General features: G+C 26.1%; 1 protein-coding gene across 1 annotated transcript in view; it reads right to left on the bottom strand.

The window, feature by feature from the left end:
• Window positions 1-649: 649 nt before the first annotated feature.
• The window catches only part of LOC100192253 (uncharacterized), a 36,622-nt gene continuing 11,425 nt past the window's right edge, over window positions 650-25,846 (bottom strand). Inside the window, exons 7-22 of the mRNA XM_065814358.1 lie at window positions 24,710-25,192; window positions 24,120-24,206; window positions 23,890-24,033; window positions 23,749-23,769; window positions 23,629-23,646; window positions 23,480-23,551; window positions 20,178-20,198; window positions 19,983-20,000; window positions 15,077-15,136; window positions 10,978-11,022; window positions 8,524-8,544; window positions 8,210-8,296; window positions 6,857-6,964; window positions 6,693-6,761; window positions 1,029-1,067; window positions 650-880 (exon numbers count right to left, since the gene is read on the bottom strand). Of these exons, the coding sequence (XP_065670430.1) occupies window positions 840-880; window positions 1,029-1,067; window positions 6,693-6,761; window positions 6,857-6,964; window positions 8,210-8,296; window positions 8,524-8,544; window positions 10,978-11,022; window positions 15,077-15,136; window positions 19,983-20,000; window positions 20,178-20,198; window positions 23,480-23,551; window positions 23,629-23,646; window positions 23,749-23,769; window positions 23,890-24,033; window positions 24,120-24,206; window positions 24,710-25,192 (1,334 nt within the window). The 3' untranslated portion in view covers window positions 650-839. The remainder of the gene's footprint in view (window positions 881-1,028; window positions 1,068-6,692; window positions 6,762-6,856; window positions 6,965-8,209; window positions 8,297-8,523; window positions 8,545-10,977; window positions 11,023-15,076; window positions 15,137-19,982; window positions 20,001-20,177; window positions 20,199-23,479; window positions 23,552-23,628; window positions 23,647-23,748; window positions 23,770-23,889; window positions 24,034-24,119; window positions 24,207-24,709; window positions 25,193-25,846) is intronic.

The following is a 25,846-nucleotide window of genomic DNA, read 5'->3' as shown; positions in this document are numbered from 1 at the left end:
TAAACAAATACCTTCCAGACAAATACTCTTTCAATCTTTTTACTGCGGAGAATATATAAATTAAATTCAGAATATACGCCCATGCTCTACATCAGCGTATATTCTGAATTTAATATATACTCAATGAATAAAAATTTCTCAAATTTATTCCCAAAACTATAATTGACTGAACTATTTGTATTCAAAGATTAGTAATATTCAGGTTATAAGAATCATTTTACAATTAATTTTGAATATCAAATTTGTTTTGTTTACTTTTAGTAGTGTGCATTGTGGATTTCAAGAACGAGAATAGGTATAATTTTAATTTATAAATATTTTTTATAGAAAAGATAATGACCCGAATTTTGTAAAGAACTCTACGTACATAAAAAAAAAGTAATGTTTACACACAAAATTTCCTCAAAGGAGAAATAAATCCTAGATCCGCCCCTGAGAAGAGTAAGTGGAGTCATGGCATTTTGGATTTTCTGGTACCAACTAAATCCCTAAAATATTATTAAAAAAATTTAATTGCTGCAAGTCTGAAAATAAGGCTTTTCATTTTTGGGCCCTCAAAATTGTGAGGCAAAGGCGCAAGGACCGTGGGAGGATACTTTGGTCTCTTTACAAAGTTCCGCATATATAAATATTTATAAACAACAAAAAGTTATTTTTGACATTATTTTTTTCATCAGTATGAAAATTACATCATTGTTATTAACTTTAACAAAACTATGAAAAATTAACATTGTTATCGAAAATTATAAATAAAAATAAGTTACTCTTACAAAAAAAAATTTTTTTCTTTTTTTTTACAAAACTCTCAGTTTACAAATTTACAAAATGACTTAAAACGCTTAGACACTTCTTTTGTTCGGTAATTTTCGAACTGCATTCACTGAATAAAAAATATGTGTTACTTTAAACAACAATATAAATTTAATTCAAACTTTAAACAACAATATAAATATAATTTAGAAATACTAATTTAAAAAAACTGTAAAAATATTGGTTTTAATATTAAAGTCCAAAATTTATCATCTTACTAAGAGCTTCGTGTGCTTCATCTACAGCTTTATTGGCAACTAAAAAAAAGATTTAAAAGTAAAGATATAAAAAAGAAAGAAACAATGGGGAACGAATGAAAATTTCCCAACTTAAATACCATAATAAAGTGTATTATTTTTTGAATTTAGTGTATTAATTAAAAAATTGTGAGTATACTTTCTAATTGCATTCAGCTGCATCAAATCATTATGCATTACAATAACGAATAATTATTTTTTAATGAATTATACTACTTATATTATCTAAAAATAGATCCGTTATTTATGTTCATTAATAGGACATTATTTTAGTGATAAATTTTCATTCAAAAAATACGAAAGTTTTAATTTTAACTTTTTTTGTTTGTTTGTTTGAACTAATCATAAATCCAAAAAAAAATGTTAAAAAACTTATAAGATATTTTAACTTCTACTTAATTAAAGTGAAAAAAACATCCAAAAATTACCATAAGAAAATGCGAAATCTAGTTTTATATTTTTATAAAAATCGCCGCGTAAAAGAGCTTAAGATCTCCTACTTCTGTTTTTTATATAAATTTAGCGTTGCGTAATTTAAAGACAATCCCTGATGCTAAAAAAATCGGCTGAATATAGTTATTCACTTTGATAATTTTTCAGCTACAACTTTTTTGGGATGTTAAAATTCACAATGTTTATAATTCGTATAAAATAAATACTAATGCTAAATTATCAAACATTTTTATAAATAACAATTAACCAAACAAGCTGCCTTTGTAAAAAATATTTATGATATATTTTAAATTTTAAATATTTGAAATTCATTTTTTATTTATACGATCGGATTGCTAATAATATATATTTTTTTCTATTTTCATTTACTTGAAATTGTAAAGTTTTATAGCTTCTATAAAAATTTCGAGAATTTTTGATGTATTTAATAGTTTTTAACAACATGTTGATACAGTTGATAGTTTTTAAAAACATTTTGTTCATTATTTTTGACATTATTTCGGTTTTTAGAAAGGGTAATAAAATTGATTCATTTGAACATAACAGAGGATTTCATCAAGAAGCCGATCAAGGATGTAGAACTTTACAAACAGACATTATTTTACTATGATCATAAAACAAAAGAAAATCCCTATTTTAAAATGAGTTTTTTTACTTTCATTAACCAATGGAAATTAAGAATGATCAAACAGAAACAAAGCATATACCATTTTTAAAAAGCGAGTCCAGTTGGATAAAGGGTTTTTTAATCAATAAGTAGATTACTGCAAGATCTAATGACATACAAACATCTTTATCTACTAATGGATCTGACCTTCTTGTACTAATGATGTCCGACTTTTTTCGTCTACTATTTCAGGCTCTCTTGATGACTCATTAAAAACAACAAAAGTTTTTTCGATAGAGTCATAAGATTTATAACTACTTAATAATAATTGAGATGATTTATAATTACTTAATATTAATCGAGATGATTTATACATTGCCAGAAGGCTTGAAAAATGTTTCAAAAATGAATAAAGGAAGTTGATAACAAATTACTTCATGGTGATTGAACAGAATATTACGCATTTATTGAAAAAGAAAAAAAACTGTTTAATTTGCAATAAAGAACTTGCTCATTAAAGACATGTAATGTTAAACGCCACTATGAAACAAAACGGATGTATTTTTATGAGTAATACCCAATAGATTCATGTCATAGAAAAAATAATATTTAAATGTCCAAAACAGTATTTAAATAACAAGAAATAATTATTTTATCTGCTGGAGCAAAGAATCCAATATTACAACAGAAGCAAGTTTTATTATAGCTTAGAATATTGTGAGAAGTAAACATTCTCACACCAATGAAGAATTTGTGAAACAAAATCTTTTAGATGTGATCTCAGTTTTAGATCCTAATAGTAGCAAAATTCAAAAGGTTAATTTCAGATACTTCCATTTCTTGACCAACAACTAAAAGAAGAATATCTGAGATTAGTATCAAAGTTAAACAGTATTTGTTAAACAACTTAAAATATGTGAAGCATTCAGTTTAGCATTGGATGAATCAATAGATATCCAAGATAAACTTCAAATGGCAGTTATTTTTTAAATATGTAACATCAGATGTATTGTGAAAGAAAAATTGCTAGATTTGGTAGAGCTGAAAAACACAACTCGTTAAATTGATTTAATGGAAACCCATGACCCTGATCTGGTGAATACCAATGCCCCTAAGAACAAGCTTGTTAGTGTTGCAACAGATGGTGTATCAGCAAAAGTCGGAAAAGTTGGGTTTATTGGTTTACTAAAAAGTGATCCTATGTTTTTAGAGTTTATCCCAGTACATTGTGCAATTAATTAAGAACATTTAGCAGCAAAACATTTTAATTTTCCAATTATTTTTAAACCAGTGAAGGAGATTGTAAATTGTACTTGATTAAATGCAAAAAATGGCAATAACAAACCAAGGAACTTGTCGTTTTACTGTGTTGTAAGTGGCTTTCAAGTAGTGACGTTTTTTATAGGTTTGTATAACTATTACAACTAATTAAATCTTTTTTGATTGAAAAGCAAAAGACATTTGAAATCATTGACGATGTGAATTTTTTGCAAGATCTCTTACTTTTAATTGATGTAATGCAACATTTACAAAATCTGAATTTGCCACATCAGAAAGGAGAAAAAAATCTGATCTTGCTCAGACTATATTTAATTTTCAAAAAAAAAATTTCAGAGAGATTTTTGAGGAAAATGATTAAAAACTTTTAATCATTTTCCTCAAACAAAGATAATTCATAATCCTAATCATATGATTCAGTATCATTATGATTATGAATCAATCTTATTATCATAAGATTGAATCATACCAGGGAAAAAAATGTCATCATTAGCATTTATAGTAAATCTTTTTTTAATTGATATTATTAATTGATATATTAGTGATGGTTGTCTAATTCGAGGAAACATGCTTGAAGAAACATCTCAATTCGAAATAGAACTATTAGATATTCGAGAAGATGAAAATCTTCATAGGCCTCATAGAACACAAACTTTGTTTTTTTTTTGTTTTTTTTTTGTTATTCACCTCCTCAAGGCCGAGAAGGCCACTACAGATGAGGAGGCTACTTAATAGTGGTTTATAACCCTCTCCCAACTCTATAACTCCGAAACACGAACCTTGACGAACAAGGCCGCTGCGCGGAGAAACAAGTTGAGCGCGGTACTACCAGGGACGTGGTGGGGTTCGAACTCGGAACCTCTCGCTTATGAAGCGAGCGCTTTACCACTACACCACTACCGCATGATTTTTGAAAGATATTCCCTGAAGTTAAGTATTGTCGACTAAAATAGTTTAGTATAAATCTCATTTCAATTTTTGGTTCGACATGTACATGTGAGCCTTTATTTTCGATTATGAAATTTGTTAAATCAAAGTATCTTTCCAATCTAACTAGTAGACATTTGTTAGAGTAGTTTAGAATATCGACAACAAGCTTGAAACCAGATTTAAAAACTTACCAGTAACGCTCAGAATCTTAGTGCTTAAAAATTTTTTAGTAAATCTCCAAGTAATTATGCAAGAAGAAATTTCTTATGGTCTTTTACAAAACAATTGATGTTACAAAAAGAATTCTTTCTGCTATGTCTTAATTTCTGCTGAATGATGAATTATTTTTTGATTGTAAAAATAAAAGTAAATTAAGTAATTTTTTTTTTACTTTAATTCGAACTTAATTGAAATTCATTGAAAAAATTTGTTTTACTTTGTAATAATTTTTTTATTTATTTAGTATTTTGTAATTATTTAGTAACTAATGCTAACTATACTATTAGTAACTAATGCTGTAACTAATAGTAACTAAATGCTATTATTAACTTAGTGGTTAATAAGCAAGTTCAATTCAAATAAAAGCAACTTCAATTTAAAATACTTTAAAAAAAATTTTTTCGTAAGGAAATCTTTTTATCTTAAAATTCTTTTAAAATTCTGCACATCGCTGGTCTATGCTATCCTGAGAATAAAACAGTTACCAGATTAAAATTCAAGGTAGCTTTGCAAGATCTGTTGAATTGTACAAGTTGTCTATTACTGCAGCTAGGTAATATAAAATCTCAAACATAAAAATTAATTGAACCTTTAGACAAAATATAAGTCCTAAGCAGCAAATAGAGCTTTGACAGTGTATCTGGGCAAAGCATGTACAAACAGTGATATTGTTTAGAGGAGCTCTGCACATTTTTGCAATAACATTTGTTCTACTTAATTTCATTTTTGAGAATACATTGAGATCATCTTGTGAGACATTTAGTTCAATTTGGAGAAATCAAAAACCTTCATCATTCTTTTTTTTCTATGCCAATTAGATTGCAGTTCAAAAAGGAAGAACTTGTAGCAAGAAGAAAGAGAGGAAGAAATGGCCAAAGAATAAAGAGCAATTTTTAGTGAAATAATACAGAAATTACAAAATAGTGATGTTAATTTCCCTGATTATTATTATTGACTATTATTATTACTATTAAAAAACAATTTTAAATAAATATTTGGACAAATGTTATCTTTATGTTTAAATACACTTTTTTTTTGTCTATATATACTGAAACCTTAGTTAAATTATTTATTGCTGTATATGTGATTAAAATAGTAAACTTGTTGCTATGGAAATACATAAAAATAGTAAATACATAGGCGTGATTCCAATAATATTTGAAAACTTATTGTCAAAAACCACCAAATGTGTCAACCACCAAATGTGTCAACCACCAAATGTGTCAACAGTTCAACTTTTAAAACTGTTATAAAAGCTATAAAACCTAACAATTTTAACTGATTTTTTGTATCATTGGTAGCATAAAAAATTGAAAAAAAAAAATTATTTTTAGCTCTTAAATGAGATATTAACATAACTTGAACTTAATAAAGATTGAATTAAATTAGTCTGAGAATGTCTTTTGAACAACCAGTAAATTTAAAATTACAAAAAGTTATTTTAAATTCAATCTTTAGTATTTCTTATATTAGTTTCGGAAAGTTTTTTTTCACTTTTAGTAAAATATTTTTGAAGTAGAAGCTAATATATCTTATACATACTTACAAAAACTTTTTCTTAATTCAATGAATAATTCAAAAAAAAGTTAAAATGAATTCCAGAATCAACCTATATAAAAGTTGTAGCGCTAAACTGAAGAATTAAAGATACAAAAGCAAACAACAAAAAGTTTAATGTTATATATACTATATAATGGTTTTTCATTCAAAATATTTTTGAGGGCTCCAAAATTGAATTTAGCCTAGGGCCCCTGAGGGTGTTAAATTCGGCCCTGATGCTAACTTGAATTAACAAAAAAATTATGGATTAATTTTTAACTTAACCAAAATAGAATTTAAAATTAAAATTTATATAACTAAAAAGTACCAAAATTTAAAAAAATTCAGAACATTTGATTATAAATTTGAGAATTAAATTATGAACAACATATTTGAAAAATCAAGATCTAACTTCAATGAAGTTTTTACTTTGTATTTGTCATAATTTTGTTGTTATTTTAGTGTTTTTATAACTTTTACCTAGAACATGCCAAATGGATATCCTTAAAATATTTTTACAATATCGTTAACTATTTAAATGTTACAAAATATATAAATTTCTATTTATTGTTATTACCGAAGCTACATAAAAACAATACCTTCAATAAACTCTCCCTGTTGGTCTCTCTTACTAGGTGCTTCAATAATTGACTTTACTTGGGCATTCTCTGTTGAATGATGTAAAAATAGTTTTTAGTTTTAGTTAAAAACAAGCAAACAAAAAAAGTAAATCACAAAAACTTAAAATGGTAAAATTAAATACCAGTATTAGTTTCAGAAACACCAGATCCACTTTCAGCATCTTCATTTGATCCATCTTCTTTATTCAAAATAAAATTTACATCGTGTTTTTTAACTGCATTATTTTCATCTATAATTTTATAATAAAAAGTTTCTTAAAAGATTTTTGAACAAATTATATATTATATATTTTAAAAATTTTACAATTTGATATATAAATAATATCCATTTACTATAAAAATGACCAAAAAAGTAACCATGGAAATGACCTTGGAAATAAATACATACTTAAGACATACTTTAGGCCTGGCAAGCTATTTATAAAATTTAAACAAACTTTTAATTACAATAAAAGTCTTTTTAATTTATTTGATAACATTTGAACAGTTTTAAATTTTGCCAAAACATTGTTCAAAGTTATGGAGAGCTTTTACAAGTTAACATAACTATGATTGCATGAAGTTAACATAACTATGATTGTTTTAGGACCAATATTTTAAAGTTTATTTCGTTCCCAGACTCATATCATCACAATTTATTGCAAAGTATCATTATTTGACATAAGCATGTCTTTTAAATGTTCAGAGTTTGCTTTATGTAGGAAGTTACCTCAAAAACCGAAAAACAGGGTAAAACTTTAGTTTGTGCATAACAGATTGTATAAGCTTCAATATCTTAAAAAACGACAAAAAATTATATCTGTATTATTATTCATTTTACTCATATACTCAAATTTCCGATGTAATTAGATTTCAATGATGGAAAATTTTTTTTTGTATTTTTCTTTATATTATATTATACCATCATCAAAGCAATTAAATTTCAAATTAATTAGGATATAGCAAACATTGATAAACAATTAATAAAAATCAGAATTGCAAACCCCAAAACAAAAAACACTTATAACAAAAGCTGTTACAAATAAATTGACAACACCACTTATACACAAATAGGTTTTATCTAAGAACTTCATTCAGAAACATTTAGAAAGTTATTTAATTTACATCAAATGTTTAATCATTTTAAATATTTGATGTAAGTTAAATAATTTTAACTTAAAATTTAATTGACAACACCACTTATAACAGTAAATTTGTTACAAATTGATAAGGTACAGAAATAGGTTTTATCTAAGAACTTTATTCAAAAACATAATAACTTTAAACATTTGATATAAATTTTAAAAAATTTGATTTAGAACCGCCTAGATATCAAAAATACTCTAAAAATAAAATTTTATATTGCCCTCTGTCAAATTATACTACCAAAATAAGTACCGATTGTAATTATTATAAATACAATTCACGTATGACATAATGATGACATCACAAAGTAACTTTAGTGTAAATTGCTATAAAATAAATTGCACACATACTTGTTGGCTGAGATTTTGCCTCATTAACAGGAGGAATGACATCAGGATATCCAATAGCTGCAAGGTTGTCTAAAGCTTTTTCTGCGGCTATAATGAGGTTTTCAAAAAAAAGTTTTCTTTTAAAGTTTCAAAAGCATAAAAATTTTTATGACTATAATTCTAATTTTTTAATTTTTTTAAATATAAATTTTTAACATTTATAATACTAAATTTTTAGTATCAAACAAAAATATGCAAATTAATATCAAATAAAAAATATTAACAAATATATTAATAGAATAAGATATATTAATAGATGATAATAAATTACTTGCCATTAACAGCTTCACTTGCAGCTAAAATAAAACATATTCTATTATTGTGTGTGTGTGTATATATATACTATATATATATATATATATATATATATATATATATATATATATATATATATATATATATATATATATATATATAATATATATATATAGTATATATATAAATATGAATTAGGTTGAAACATGACTCAAAATTTGACACTTTAAGCAATCATCAGACATTAAAAACAGTTGTAACGACAAATTTAATTCAAAAATAAAATACATTTTTAGCTTAAATAAAAATAAGCAGATAACAAATCTGTCTTTTTTTAAGAATTACTTCAAGAGTCACTTATTCATATCTAAGTAATTTACAAAAATTTCAAACAAAACAAAAGATATAAGATATAAGTGACTTATAAGTCACTCAAGAAAATCATTAATTTTTACTGAAAACCATAAAATAGGAGTCAAAAAATATGGAGATTCTAATTTTGACATTTCTAAGGAAAGTTTTAATGAGGCTGAAGTATGTGAGTTAGTTGGTCTATATATTATATTATATATATATATATATTCTACATACAACAAGTAAAGGTTATGGGTTACAATCCATTCCATTAGATTATATAGAGATGATGGTTGTTTCACGGTATTAATGGACCACAATCTAAGAGAATCAAAAAATTGTTTATCTTTTTAAGGAGAAGTTTAATCTAAAAATAGCAAAAACCAACTTAAAAATTGTAAACTTTCTTGGTGTCACATTTAACCTCAGAAAACACTTTCCAGCCTTTTATAGAAAACCAGGTGACCACAGTAAAAACCAGGTGAATATAGCAATAGAAGAACTGTTGACATTTTATAATCAAGGACTGTAAAAAATATTGCGTGACGATTATTGGAACTGATTAAACCAACTATTATTTACTTGGACTAAAATTAAAATCAGACCTCTTAAAGGGATGCATTAAGCAAGGTAAGCGGCTAGAGCTATTTACTCTTTAAAAATCTATTTGTTGCAATCCTATCTCAAAATTAGTACCAAGGATAAACAAGCACTTTTTGTTATTCATCTCAGTTATATATGTGAAACCCATGACTTGGATGTAGTCTTGCGATGCAAGGCACCAAATCAAGATTTATGCTTTTTAAAGAAGCTTAAGGAATATAAAGCTGTCGACATTTTGATCTTCAAAGCAATTAATGACATTTTATGGAAAGCTAAGTAGACAAAGATAAGTTTGTGTGTGTAGAAATATATACATAAATACATATATATACATACACAGCCCTCGGAATTAATAAAAATGAGCTCAGCAATAATTTGCAGACCATAATCTGTTAGAGGTTGGCATCAGATTTTTCCACATTTTTAAAACAAACAAAATATAAAAAAAATAAATCAGTAATACATTAAGAAGTCATTAATACATTAATAAGTCTAAAAAGAAAATTTCTTCTATACTTTCAAAAAGAAACTAGAAAATATCTTAAATATTATTTATATAAAACAAGATTGGTGTTTGCAAAACAAACACAAAAATTATTCTCTTTTTTTTCTAAATTTTGCAACAGTTTCATTAGAGACATTTAAACGCAGTGAAGGAGTTTCAGATTTATGTTAAAGGAAACATTGCATCTTTGGAAAAATTTAAACATTTTTGACGATGATAAGGAAATTGCAACTTTACTATTTTTTTAAACCAATTGAATTAAAATAAAATGATTAGAAAAGATGATGTTGAAAATGAAAAAAATCACTAACCGATTGCTTGAATCAATTACTGATTATGTGATGTGCCCTTTGAATAGTTCTTTTTTGAAGGCTTCAAAAAATGGATCTGAACCTAAAAGCAGTAGCAACTCAACACATCTTTCATATGAAGCACAATGATCACATAGGAATAATTTGTGTGTCATTTCAGTGATTTTTATGCACTTGAGCTTAGATATTTATTAATCATTCAAATGAAGATCAACAGACAAATGTGGAAACCAATCATAAAAGTAATCAGATCCTGCCAGCTGAATCTTTTGACCTTCATTAAGCAAACTTCATCAATAATGATGTCATTTATGCAGATATAATACTTGTCTATAATTTTAAAAAAGTTCAATTATTTGAAAGATGTTTCATGCTTTCATTTTTATTTATAAGAAGTGGATGATGAAGACCATGACTTAGATAAAAAAGATGCTCCAGCCAGTCCAACCAACCAGATACCAAAAAATCCAGCTCTTTAGGCTAAGAGATTCAAAAGATCATGTCTTCCCAACATCAGTTGTAATCCATCATATTAATATATAAAAAATATTATATAAATGTATTTTCAAAGTTTTAATTAAGGATAACTTTTATCAAAATGACACTATTTTTTATTAATACACCAATGTGCATTTGTCAAATTCTTAGTTATTTCATTTCAAATAAAAAATTATTAAATGAAAACTTAAAGATATAAATACCTTGTGTGTACTTTTTTGCCAGGGTAGTATCTTTCTCGCCTTTTTCTACAATAGAAATTTTCATTACATTTTCAATGTAATTAATTTTACATATTTTAATATGTATTTTACAAACATTATTTACATTATACTATATATATATACATACATATATATATATATACATACATATATATATATATACATATATATATATATATATATATATATATATATATATATATATATATATATATATATATATATATATATATATATATATATATATATATATATATATATATATATTAGGGCGCACTAGAGAAGCATGGTGAAAAAAAATTTCTCTCAGGATCTTGCTCCCTGGCAATTTTCTCATTCATTTATTTTGTGATAAAATACAAAATATTACGTCATTTAGTCATGTTTAAGCCTTGCCACCAGCTCCCTGAATTTTCTTATTAAAAGTTATGTTAGTCCTTTTTCTAAACTAATCTAAATATTTTTCTAAACTTTTTCTAAATTTTTTTTTAGGAAAAAAATTTAATGAAAGAAGTTAAACAAGAATTACTCATCAGACAGAAGCAGACTGTATTGTTTGTTTGAAAAATATTTTGTTTATTTTAAAATTTTTCAACAAAATATATGACAAACAGATTTGATTAAAACATATTATGTGAAATTTTGTAGCGCTGTATAGTGTATATATTACACTATAATACAGAATCATTAGTTTTGAACTGTTAAAAACGATCATGAATAGACCTGTTCTGAGGAAAGATATTGACATCTGGTTATTGAGAAAACCATTAACTGAATTACTACCAACAAGAATTCTTTTGAAGGGAGATGTGCTGCGTTTCTTTTTCTTTTTGAAGGACAGGTCGATGAAACAAACCAAACATGTCAGTTGTAATGGTGCTATAGCTGAAAAAGTTGTAGTGGAAATTCAAAATCAATGGGATAAAGCTGGAATTGCAATACAACGCAAAGACAAAGTTAAAGCTAAAATATTGGATCTCTATAATATTTATAGAACACTCCAGAAGAAAAAAGGATGTCAATCAAATGAAGCAAAGGAAAAACTGTTTATTGAAGATATGAAAAAATACTTTTATATTGTTCACCAAGATGCTCAAAACAAAATAGAAACGAACCGGCTTCGTGATAATGAGCAAAAAAAAGAAGATGTTGAATTTCTTACAACAGTTAAATCTCAAGAAAGAGTTATTTTGGGATCAGAAGACAAAAAGTACAAACAAAAAGTTTTTCAAAAAATACAGAGAGCAAGAATTGAATTGGCAAGAAAAATGGCTGAAGAACTGAGAAGTCAAAATAATCTGGCAGCAACAATGAGCACCAATCCTGAAACGACAAGTGTTGACTCCCCCGAGTCAGACATGGAATCAGAAGAGTATATTAGTGTTACATATAGTTCAAACGAATGTGAAGATGAAGATTTTGAATGTCAGAAAGCTGATACTATAACAAAGAAAACCAAACCTGACAGAGAAGACAAAACTACACTAGATCTTCCAAGAAATCCTTTCAAAAGTGATAAAATTTCAACAATGGCGGATCACTTGAATTTATTAGCTGGTAAAAGAACGGCCTTCATGGCGGCTATACTTGCAGAGGGTGGAGCTGATTTGAAGTGTGTGACTTTATCGAAAACAAGCAGTAGGACAGCTGCTAAAAAACTTTGAATAGAGAATGCCAATGAGATTGAAACTACATTTGTTTCCCTGAAGTACGTAACATTACATTGGGATGGGAAAAGTGTTCCTGAGGATGCTGAATGGCTAGGTGTTCTTGTGGCTGGGATGCCAAACTATAAAGAAGGTAAACTTCTTGGGGTTCCAGTAATCTCGAATGGAACTGGTGCTACAATGCTAATAGTCTTGTTTTTGGTACTACTGCATCAAATTCAGGATGGAAAAATGGTGCATGTGTACAGTTGGAATTGATGCTAAACAAGAAAGTATTATACTTTGCTTGTTGTCATCATGTGATGGAGAGAATTTTGTGTTCCACATGGCAACAGATTTTTGGTCCAACATCCAGTCCAGAAACCCCTGAATTCATGGAATTTAAAAAATCTTGATATACAATAAAACAATGATTGAATTTCAAAATTTTAAATATTACTGATCGACGTCTCAAGCAACAGAAGGAAAATGTTGTTAATTTCTTGCAACAAATCTTAGCCTCAGAAGTTAACAGCATGCCTCGTGATGACTACAGAGAATGTGCAGAACTTGTGCTCATACTTCTAGGAAAAACGCCTCCTCGTGGAGTGCACTGGCTCAAGCCTGGTGCACACCATCATGCACGCTGGATGGCAACTGTTATATACAGTGCTAAAATGTATGCTTTTGGTGATCAGCTGAATTATGATCCTGAAAAAATGGAAAAGTTGCGTCGTATTTGCACATTCAATGCCCTATTATATGTGAAAGCGTGGTTAGCTGCCTCTTCTGCAGCCGATGCACCATCAAATGATCTTCAGTTATTTCATGATCTACATATGTTCAAGAAAATTGACCCTGAGGTAGCTGGAGCAACAATTTCAGCATTGAACAGGCATATGTGGTATCTGGCAGAAAAAACGGTCACATTTTCGCTCAAATTTGGTGTCAGATTCGGAAAAAAAACAAATTGCCAGACTTATCAAAGCAAAAAAAGACAAACCACTAGATAAAGGTGTTTCTGTCTTCCCACAGCTAGTATCCTCAACAAAATCGGTACATCTGATTGGCAAGAAATCCTGGCTCCTGTTCAATTTACTTGGAATTGAAACAGCCTGGTTGCACTTGCCTCCAAAGCAGTGGAAAACCGACCATAATTTTCAAGAAGCGGCAATGTTTATACATCATGCAAAAGTTGCCAATGATTTAGCCGAGAGGGCAATGAAGCTCATCACAGACTTTGCAAATACTTTAACAAGAGACGAAGCAGAAAAACAGTATATGTTACAAGTGGTGGAACAACACCGGCGCAATATACCAGATTTCAGAAAAAAAACACTGAAAAATCTATGAAAAAACTTACATAATTGTTTTTCTGAATACGGCTGGATCAGTATTTTTCTTAGGCCTAACATTATCATATCATGGTAGCTAGGCTAGATCATTATTTACACCTAAATTTTGATTGCTTAAATTCAACTTTTAACAACTTTAGTTCACTTCGAACAATTTATGTTACTTTTTCAATGTTAAACAATGTGACAAACATTTTTGTCATGGTGGCAAGGCTTAGAGTTATTTTAAAATCTTGAAGTATAATTTTTTTCACTTTAAATACTGAAAGGAATGGGAAAACACCCAGGGAGCAAAGTAATTTTGAGAAAATTACTTTGTTATTAAAACACCAGTTTTCTCCTTCAAATGTGAGAGTTTCAAGATGGCCATATCAATCTGATGATCATCTCAATGGGACTGGAACTAAATAGAACACCTATGGGAAACGCTAGATTGTCAAGTTTGAAAGCATTCATATTTAAATAAAACCGCATTATTCATAACACTGAAGGAAGAATGGGATAAAATTCCACCTGCTTGTATTAACCGATTCATTGAGTCAATGCAACATCATTGTGCAGATGTTATCACCGCAAAGGGTATGGCTACAAAATATTATAATAATAGTATAATTTAATTATATTATAGAACACATGGACCAATAATTTTTCTAATAACACAACTTGGCAGGAAACTTTTGCATGTGTAAATATTACAATTATACTAATAAATATATTCACAAACATAAATAATGTTTTTTTACTATATTATTTTGTTTTCTATATCTCATCTTAACATCTCATAATGATTAGTAAGCATTTGACTTTTTTTTAAATAAATAAGAGTAAAAAATGTCACTGACCGGAAACTTTTGCTCATTTTATGCATAATACATTTATTATATATATAATACATATAATAGTATATTTAAACATACAATATATTTAAACTAGCTTAGCTAAAAAAAAATTTTAAATCTTATAAATTTAAAGTTGAAAACATACAAACAACAAAAAGAAATCTATTGTACTACAAAATTTAATAATCAGGCATGTGTTATTATCTAAGGTTATAAACTCCAGTACATGGAAATTTACCTAAAGGTTTGAAGTTTGGAGCAGGTAAACTTCCAAATCCTCCAAGTTCGGCAGCTCGTGCTAAAAAAAAGATTTTAATATTTTATCATTCAAAGTTTAATTATTTTAATCTGGCCAATAATTTTTCCATATAGTGCATTCGATGGTTGTAAATGTAATGTTCACCAACTTCGTAATTCAATTTAAATGCTTTCAATTTATTTTAAAAACATATAATCAAACCTTAAATTTTATATATATGCATGGGTAGTATTGATGTGAATATAAAAACAAAAGTTGATTTTTTTTAAATTTAAACCCAACATTGGTTCAATGTATATAACTCAACATTGATTCATAGCATATGGATTAGCATTGATCTGATGTATACAACCCAACCTTACAAGTGCAAATTTATATAACTTAAATAAAACCTTATGTGAATATTGAAGTATCAACATATTAACTAAAAAATTTTAATTAATATATTTTATTAAGTAATTTCTTTATAATCAATAGATAGGTGAAATTTTTTTACTATATATCTATATATAACATAAATTGCTTGTTTAGATGAGCACTCTGACATCACACTGAAATAGCTTTAGTACCCACATTGACTGACAATTAGCCCGACTCGCAGCAGAGTGTTGCTACATTGACTGAGGGTTTGGGATACGGCAGCAATCTTTTCTTTAATTATTCTTTGTTTTTTTCTTCTTTTTCTGAAAACAATGTATGCTATAAAGATAAGCAAAACTAGTGAGCAAATGCTCATCTAAACTAGCTATAGAATATATATATATATATATATATATATATATATATATATATATATATATATATATATATATATATATATATATATATATATATATATATATACAGGCCTTGGCGGGAAAGCGAGAGCTTTAGCTCTGGCTTTCATCCACATTCCATTAAAACGGTTTACGGGAGCAATTTATGGCTCTTGCAAAAGTATAATTTTTTCTCTCAAAAGTACAATTATCATTGTAACTAAAATAAAAAATGCAGTAAAAACAATGCTTGTATAAAGAACTTTTTCATGCTGTAATAAATGACTTTTTTTGTGTATATATTCTTGTAACATTAATGTAACAAACATTTGTTTGATATGGCGCAATAAATCTACAAAAGTGCAGAATTTTTGTTAAAAAAAATTTTTTTTTTTATATATTTTTGTGTATGCAAGTGTTTGCTTAAAATTTTTAAAAACACATGCTTTACTTCAGCAATTTTTTTCCAAATAATTATGCGATTGATAGTTTTTTATTTATCTTAAAAAACACATATTTATGATAAAAAACAATAAGTTACTAAAATTTAAAAAACATTTTAAAGACTTTAAAAGAAACCATGCTAAAACATGATTATTTCTTTCAATAGCGTTACTATTAAGTATAATAACTAAATGCACTATCAAAGATAGTAATTATGTTTTAGCATGGTTTTTGCAAGCGTTAACAAAAGTTTGCAAAATTTTCTTAAAATGAATGTATTTGAAATTACTTTAAAAGAAACCATGCTTAAACATTAAACAACTGCTTTTTTCAACAGTGTGCTTTTTTTTTTAATTTTCTTATTTTTCATAAAGCGAAGTAATGTTTATTTGCATTTTAAAAACACTTTTGAAATGTTTGAAAATAATACTTAAGTTTTGTTGAAACATATACAATCTAATAGAATATATAGAACTAATATGCTATTTTTTTAATTTTTATTGTGTATTTAAAAACGCAATTAAAAAATATATGATATTTTTATTAACTTATTAAATATTTAATATGATATTATTTTTAAAACTTTTATTTTATTTTAGCTCCTTTTATTCATTTTTATCGTTTTATTTATTTTATTTTTTTATTTATACGTTTTTTTTAATTGTAAATAAATTTAGCAAACTAAATTGAGAAAAATTCATTCTTTAGTATCATATGGATAACAATCTACAATCATTAAGTCATTGCATATTAATTATCATTAAATTATAATTATTTAAATTATATTAATTATCATTAAATTGCGCACACTGCTAATGCGTAAAAAATTGTTTTGAAGAAATAAAAATTATTTATATTTAATAAGATTCATTGATATATCAAATAAATTATTAACTAGAATAAAAATTATTTGAAAATAAAACTTCCTTATATGACATATCGCCACATTGGTTTGACAAGGTTCTAACTGAGTTTTTTTATATTAGGAGAATAGCAAATAAATCATTTTTTATTTTTTTTTTATTGTCTAAATAAAAATATTATATAACAGTTTTTTATTTTTTTATGTATTTTTATACATCAACCGAAAAAAGAGTACATAGACAAATAAAAAAACAATAATATAAATAATTTTAATATATATCTCTTAAACTAGACGATCGTCATTACATAAAGATACGAACGTCAACATTCATTGAAAAACAACGATTTGTTGCGCCCTGGGCTTGTAACAAGTATAAATCCAAAATTTTGTAATTAATAAGCAATTTTTTAAATGAATAAACAGATAGTTCTCGCAAAAACCAAAAGCTCTCCTAAAAAGCTGTTTGGAGGAGCAGCTCGCATAGCTCGCCATGTTCGTTTTAGGAGAGCTTTTTGCCGCTCTCACATTCATTTCTTCCTGCCGAGGCCTGTATATATATTAAATATATATATATTTATATATATAAGGAAGTGTTTTCATAATTTATATTGCAATCAATAAAAGAGAAATATAGCTGTGTTAAAATATGTTTATTTAAAGTATTTCTTGCTTTATACATTTTTCCTATACTTTTAGCAACTTTGTTGCACAAAAATTCAATGTGATATTCCAGCAAAGTTTTTATAAACATAGACACCTAAAAAGTTAGTATACATTTCTCTTTTTATTTGCAGTTTGTCTATAAAAAGAACAGACATTTCATTAGGCGGTAATTTCTTTTAGTAGTTGGATGAAAAAGTCTCCATTTCGTTTTATCAACATTAAGCGACAACTTATTTATTCTACCAGTCACAAAACTCAATATTCATATTTTGAAACAATGTTGTCATGCATTTATGAAAAAAAAGAGATTAGTATCATCAGCAAACATAACGATCATTAAACTAGTGCTCTCTTTTTCTTGTTTTCCTGATTCATATAATTTGCAATCTTTTAAGTCATCTGTCAATCATTATCTTACTTCTTAAACTTTATCTTTTCTCTTCCAGTAACTTTCAACTCTAATAGTGGTTGCTTGCAGCCTTTTTGGAAGTGAAGATGTTAAAAGAAAAACTTGGTTTCTTCACCTAAACTTGATTTGATAATTAACTTTTTTTTTCTGCCAAAATATTTGGTAAATATCTTGGCAGGATTCAACATGACTGTTAAAGTAAAGTCTGGGATGGAAACAATTCTAAGAAAACATCAGATAACTTGGATTCTCATAAAACAAAAATTTTCAAACTATTTATTTATTTGATTCTATTTAAATCTTTATTGTTTGAGAAATTTTCATTAAGGGGCAACCATAAAGTACGCAGTAAAATCACTAATTTAGAACCTCTTTTCCCCCTTTGTACGCACCTGTATGTTTTCAATGACTATCCCCCCCTTCCACACACACCTCTGTGTATGTAGGAACTGTTTATTACAAATCGCCTCCCTCTACCTTAACACAAAAGTTTTTAAAACGCTAGAAACAAAAAAAAGCTTTTACTTAAGTCAACATTTCTATGTTACATAATATTTGATTTTTTAAACAAAATTTATTGCATTTGTTAAAAGAAAATCAAATTTTAGGAAAGATGGAAAACAAGAAATAGTTAAACTGAGTATGTCCTCGCTTTAACACCCCTATCTCCCTTGTATCTACTCACACATTTTTGGGTGGCCCCCTCCCCCCATATTTGTGTAAATACTTTATGAAAGACCCTTGTGTAAAAAATAATTTTTCTACCAAGTTACGAACTGGTCTCTAAGAAGCAATAATAAATCTAAAGAATTCATTTCTCTCAGCATAAGAGTTTAAATTTAGATTAACAAAAAAAAAGGCAATGTGAAAACTCCACATTTTACTGTGTCATGTTCAGCCATATGTGGAGAATTATAACCAAAAAATAGATAACTTTGCTGAACAATGCAGAGAACCTATTCATGCAAAGTTAAAACCAACGTGGACAATATTTAAGAAACAAAAGGATCATTTAGATCATGGTGACGGGCTTTTGTTAGCAGTGGTCAATTTTTGTGAAAAAAGAACTTGATTTTGTTTATATTTATATAAACCATTTTATACAAAAACTCATTAACTATAAAATAACAAAATATTATATCCATCCATCATTTTTTTGAAACTTGTATATTCTTTGATAATACTAAACTTACAGTGTTACTTTTAAAAAGAAAAAAAAAGGGCTGTTATTTGCTCCTTCAACTATTCCCTTTAGCAAAAATGGTTACATTTTTTACATTTGATAAAAAAAAGGAGCTAAATTTTTTACTTCGCCTAACTTTTATAAAAGCACTATATAAAGCAAAGGTGATTTGGGTTGTTTTGTTAATTTGGGTAAGTAAGGTCAGTTGTTTTGTTAATTTGGGTTATTTTGTTAATAAGGTTGTCTTTGCAAGTTTTATACATTTAAATACGAGTTTTATATACAAGTTGACATAACTTTGACAATTTTTTTATAGTACTTTACCCATCAAATGTTCAAGGATCTTGAACATTTAATGAGTAACTTACTAATTCTTACTAAATACTTTTTTTTTAATTTTTCTAATAAATAAGTTTAAGTATTTAGTATTTCGGGTACCCTAAATATTTTAATCTATTTATTAATAGTTACCATAATTATTAATAGTTACCCTAAATATTTGTTTTTCACTTAAAAAAAATATCAAAAATGTTAAATCATAATTTTAATAAAAAATATAAACTTACACAGAGCTTCATGTGCAGCTAAAAAAAAATTAATGATAAACAAGAAAAATTTTTTTTGCTAATTTGTAACTTTTGATTAACCCATTCAATTATTAATTTTATTTATATAATTAAAAAATACTGATTATATTTAATAATATTTGTAATTATATATTTTACTAGAAAAGTTCTACAAATAAAACAATGAAAACAAACCAGCAACAGCATCACTTGCAGCTAAAATAAATATAATAAATATAATAACAATGACGAAAACAACTATAAGGTTTTCAAAATTTTTGCACTAATTGTGCAAAAATTTTGCACTAAGTGTTTTTGGTTATATTTAAAAAAAATCTAAACTAAGAAATTTCATACATAAAAATATATGTAATAAAAATATTATACATATGTTTATAACTACAATAATACAGCGTATTGTCTAACCAAGTCAGTGCGCATTACAATCATGGGCATGTTTGACCATTTAAGGCTCATCAACATGATGATATAATACCGAAGGTGTGTAAATTTACTAGACAAACTATGTGTGTGCAGTATCATGGTTGATACAATTTTTCTAATATATATATAAATATTATATATATATATATATATACATATATATAAATATATATATTTTGATTTGATTTGATATACATATATATATGTATATATATATATATATATATATATATATATATATATATATATATATATATATATATATATATAAAGAGATTTATAAAAAGGTTGCAGGATACTTTATACTTTATAAAAAGGTGACGGGATGGCTTCCTGCCGCATCCCAACTCTCTTCAAGCACTGTATATATGCATGTGTATATATATATATATATATATATATATATATATATATATATATATATATATATATATATATATATATATATATATACATATATATATATATATATATATGTATATATATATGTATATATATATATATATATATATATGTATATATATATATATGTATGTATGTATGTATGTATGTATGTATGTATGTATATATATATATATATATATATACATATATATATATATAATTAATATATATATATATATATATATAATTATTATATATACAGAAACATTTACCATCAATAACTATTCAAATGACAAACTTTCATAAAAAATGCTTAAATTTGAAAACTTTTTAATGTTTATTTTTGTACTATTAGATAATTTAATGAATATAAATGTTTACGTAAAATACAGGTTGCAAAACATAAAGCGAATGATACTCGGCCTATTAAAAAAAATTTTTAGATTAAGAGATATGAAGTTTTAGAGTAAACTATACACACGTATGTTAGGCTGCATCTGGAATTTGCTGTTTTATGCCGCATCTGTAATTTGCAGCATGATTCCTTACTTTATAGGTGACATCAAAGAAATCGAAAAAATTCAGCACAAAGCAAAAGAAGTACCTCATTATTTAATAAGATTACCTTATACTGATGAAGGTGTCAATTTTACTAATTTAAAAACTTGCAGGCAACATGGCGACTTGATCCAACATTTTAAACTAGAAAACAGTTTTGAGCAGATTACCATCAAACGTTCTAATGCATGAATTTACATATAATAATGCTCTTCATAATTTCTACACAAATCCTATAATCAATGATTGGAATAACTTGCCTTTAGCATGCAAAATGGCATTTAAGAACAGAATTTAAAAATATTTTTTTTCTACAGCTGCAAACAGTGAATCTTTTACTGAAGATGAGCTGCATGTTTATTTATTAATTAATGCTTTAGCAGCTACAAGTATTGAGTTAGATACTATTTGTTATAAACGTAAACTTTAGTTAAATGAAAACAACCTATTTTTCTTTTTTTCAATTTTGATATTAACTTACTTGCTATGGAATAACAAATGTTTTTTTTTACTTAAAGTTTTTTACAAACCATAAATTTTTGTATAACTTATTGGTTTCATTTTTTTTTTATTATTTGTCATAAAATCTAAAAAAAATTATTTAAATATATTAATATTACTAAAAGTATTTTGATTAAAATGATTTGTTAAAAATTATAAAAATGCTAAAGTTACAATAAAAAAAAGACAATTAACAAATGGAAAAGTGGACCAACAAGTCGAAGTTTTAAATTTTTGGTTTCAAGAGAAGGTTGTTTGACAGAAGAAAAGTCGTTGAAGGTATGATAAAGCAGTGTGTGTTATTGACTGTGAAATATGGTAGATGTTGTGTTAAAGTGTGAGACTGTTTTGGTTAGAATGCCACAAGTAAGGTGGTAGTGGTGTAGTAGTAAAGCGCTTGCTTCATAAGCAAGAGGTTCCGAGTTTGATCCCCACCACGTCCCTGGTAGTACTGCGCTCAACTTGTTTCTCCACACAGCAGCCTTTTTCGTCAAGGTTAGTTATAATGTTGAGAGAGGGTTATAACCATTATTAAGTAGCCTCCTCATCTGTATTGGCCTTCTCGGCCTTGAGGAGGTGAATAACAAAACAAAAACAAACAAAAAAAGCAACATGGTAAAAATAGAGTAAATAATGACAAACATAGTTTATTTTAACATTTTTATAAGCTCATGCTATTCTACTAAAAAGATGAGTTGAAAAATTGAAAAAAACTTATTTGTGAAAGACATAAAATTGACTTCAACAACTTGGATAAGTCGTTAAGTAGAATGCCAAAAATATGCGAAGCAGTCATTGTCACTAAGCTTGATTATATAGGCAAGTAAATTATAAACTAATCTAATTGGACTTTTTATTAATTTTCATGTACCCTTAATAAATATGAATATAGCATATAGCTGAGGTCAAACATTGATATCTTATATTGAAAAGTATGACCATTCTAATAATTATGGACGGTAGTGTATATTTATTATATATATATATATTTACATATTTTATATATATTTATACATATATATTTGTGTAACTATTATACATATATATAAATATTGTATATATACATATACATATATACATACATATATACACATATATATATACATATATACATACATACATACATATATATATATGTATATATATATATATATATATATATATATATATATATATATATATATATATATATATATATATATATATATATATACATATAAATATAAATATATAAATTGATTTCAATAAAAAAGGCAGCGTATAACTATTTTTTAATTTTTTTTTGATATAATAATATATTAACATATATAATTAACATATATAATATATAACAATATATTAATTATTATATATGTTAATATATTACTATATCAAAGTATATTTCAAAAATAGTTATACGCTGCCTTTTTTATTGAAATCAATTTATATATTTATAAACATATCGTATAACAAGAAATGACTTTTAAATAATATATACATCGACTGAAGGTTTTGGTTTGGATAGGCAACCTATCAACTTCAAGAAAAAATCTTTTTTAAGTGTTTAAACTTTTTTTGGTTTTGTTTAGTAGCATTTGATTCAAAACTAGTAAATAATAAATAGTAAAAACCTTTTAAATATTTCATTCCTCCTTTATCTACTGCATTTTCTTTATGCCCACTTTCAAGGGTTTCTGCATCAACTAAAAAATAAAAAAAATCATTAGAATTTCAATAAGAACACAACTTCTTATAATAAAGGGAAAACATAAACATTTACCAACAGCTTCTGCAGCAACTAAAATAAACAAAAAATTGAAATTGATTTATTTTCCAAAAATGTGTAACTATTATGCTTATAAATTATTACTTAGGAAAAAAAAAAAAATGAAACACTAACCATCAATCGCAGCATTTGCAGCTGTAATTTAAACAAAAATAGCATTATAAATATATAAATATATATATGTAAAAATAAATAAAGATATATGTGTATTTTTAACAATATTAAAAATAAATAATTCAGTAAAAAAAATCATACTTGAAAGGTACTTTTTGGCTTCAGGATCTCCAACAGCAGTCTTGTTGTTGTGCTTTGATTCAGAAAATGACGATGGCCTAGGATTACCAAGGACAGTAGCTGTATCATGGTTTTCTGCTTTTTCTGCAACCTGACCATTTTCTTCTAAAAAAAATGTTTAAACTTAAGTTTTGCATAAGTAAGTTTTTAAACTAGTTTTTCACACCTCAGTATACAAGAGTCCTTTGTACCTTTTGCTTCTGCTTTAGGCTGTTCACTTAGTGTATTTTCAAACTTCTTTGCATCTTTTTTGTGAGCTTCTTTTGCTTTATGATAAGCTTATAAAAAAAATACTGTTTTGATAAAAAAATTTGAAAATATTAAACTAAATGAAAATTATAAAAGTATTCAGAGAATAAATACAATATTAGCAAAATATTGTATTTATTCTCTGAATATTTGTTCAATCCTCTTCTCTAAACATTTTTATGGTTTGAATTTGTTTCCCACTTAAAACAATGGTTTTGCAATTTTTATTTGTCTACATACAGGTTGTACAATTACAACTTTCTCTCAAAATAAAGGTTTTGTGTTTTTATATTATAAAGCATTATATAATTTATATATAATTTTATTCATAATTAAATTATTTATTAATTATTATAATTTTATTACATATTTTTATTTTGTTATAGATTTCAAGGATTAGGCTTTAAATTATAATTATAAAGTATAAATTAAGTACCAGACCATAAAATGTGGCTGTCTTGTATCTTTTATTGATTTTTGAAAACTTAAACGATGGTTTTGCTTTTTAAAAAAGTTGATTAATAAAAAATACCTTTCTGAGCACCTCTAAGTTTGATATCTTCTTTTGTCTTTGGTTCAGCAGCATCTTTTTCTGCAGTAATTTTTTTATTTTCTCCACTTTGAACTTTTTCAGTTCCAGCATCTTGATTTGTTTTATTTTGTGTTTTTTGAATTGTTTTTTCTTCTGAATCTTGAATTTTTTTATCTTCTCTATCTTTGATACCTTCTGCTTTGATAACTTCCTTTATTTTAACATCTTCTTTACTATCTGCAACTTTGACATCTCCTGATTTTGATTGTTCGACTTTAGAAACATCATCAACAGATTTTACATCAGAAGAGTTTTTTGTGTCCACAACTTTTTTCTCATCATTAATCTTTTCTGAACTTTTATTTTCAGGCAGGTTATCTTCCTTTTTTTTTTCACTATTTATCATCATATTTATTTCTGGCTTCTCTTTGTCATTCTTTTCTTCTTCATTTTTCTTTTCCTTGACCAAAGTTGATTTTTTAGCTTGAAAAAATGAAACAGTTAATTTATCAAATTTATAAACTTCTAAAACGATATGTACATATATATATATAAATATATATATATACACACATACATACATACATACATACATACATATATACATACATACATACATACATACATACAAATATATATGAAAAGCAAAAGGTATGCCATGCAAAGCAACAATACCATTAATCCACAAAGTTTTTATTAAGTTGTATGAATTATATTTTAATTCATACAATTTAGCACTAGAGGCCTTTCATAGTTTCATCAGTAGTGTTATTATTATTTATAATTTTTCATTGAAAAATTTCTCTTCGTTAAACAAACCCTTGTTACTTGGAATAAACCTTGTTTTGTATTTTTTTCAACAGGAAGTACTAGTAAAAGAGTTTTTGTTTATGTAAATGGTTTTCATAAGATATTAAACTATTTTCTAGAATTCTAAAGTTCTAGAAAAACAAAAAGCCGGAAGAAAGGTTCCTTTTTTTTTTAAACATTTATATGGTTTTCAAATCTGTCACTTGATTAGCTTGTTTGGCAACTGGAGAATTTCTTAAATTATTTGTTTTACCAGTGTAGACTGATTATTACCTTTAAAACATTTTTAAATATTAGATCACATTTTTGCTATCACAGATAATATGG

Source organism: Hydra vulgaris, chromosome 12, assembly GCF_038396675.1.
Source record: "Hydra vulgaris chromosome 12, alternate assembly HydraT2T_AEP".
Taxonomy (NCBI): Eukaryota; Metazoa; Cnidaria; class Hydrozoa; order Anthoathecata; family Hydridae; genus Hydra; species Hydra vulgaris.
This window is presented reverse-complemented; position numbering and strand designations above follow the sequence as displayed.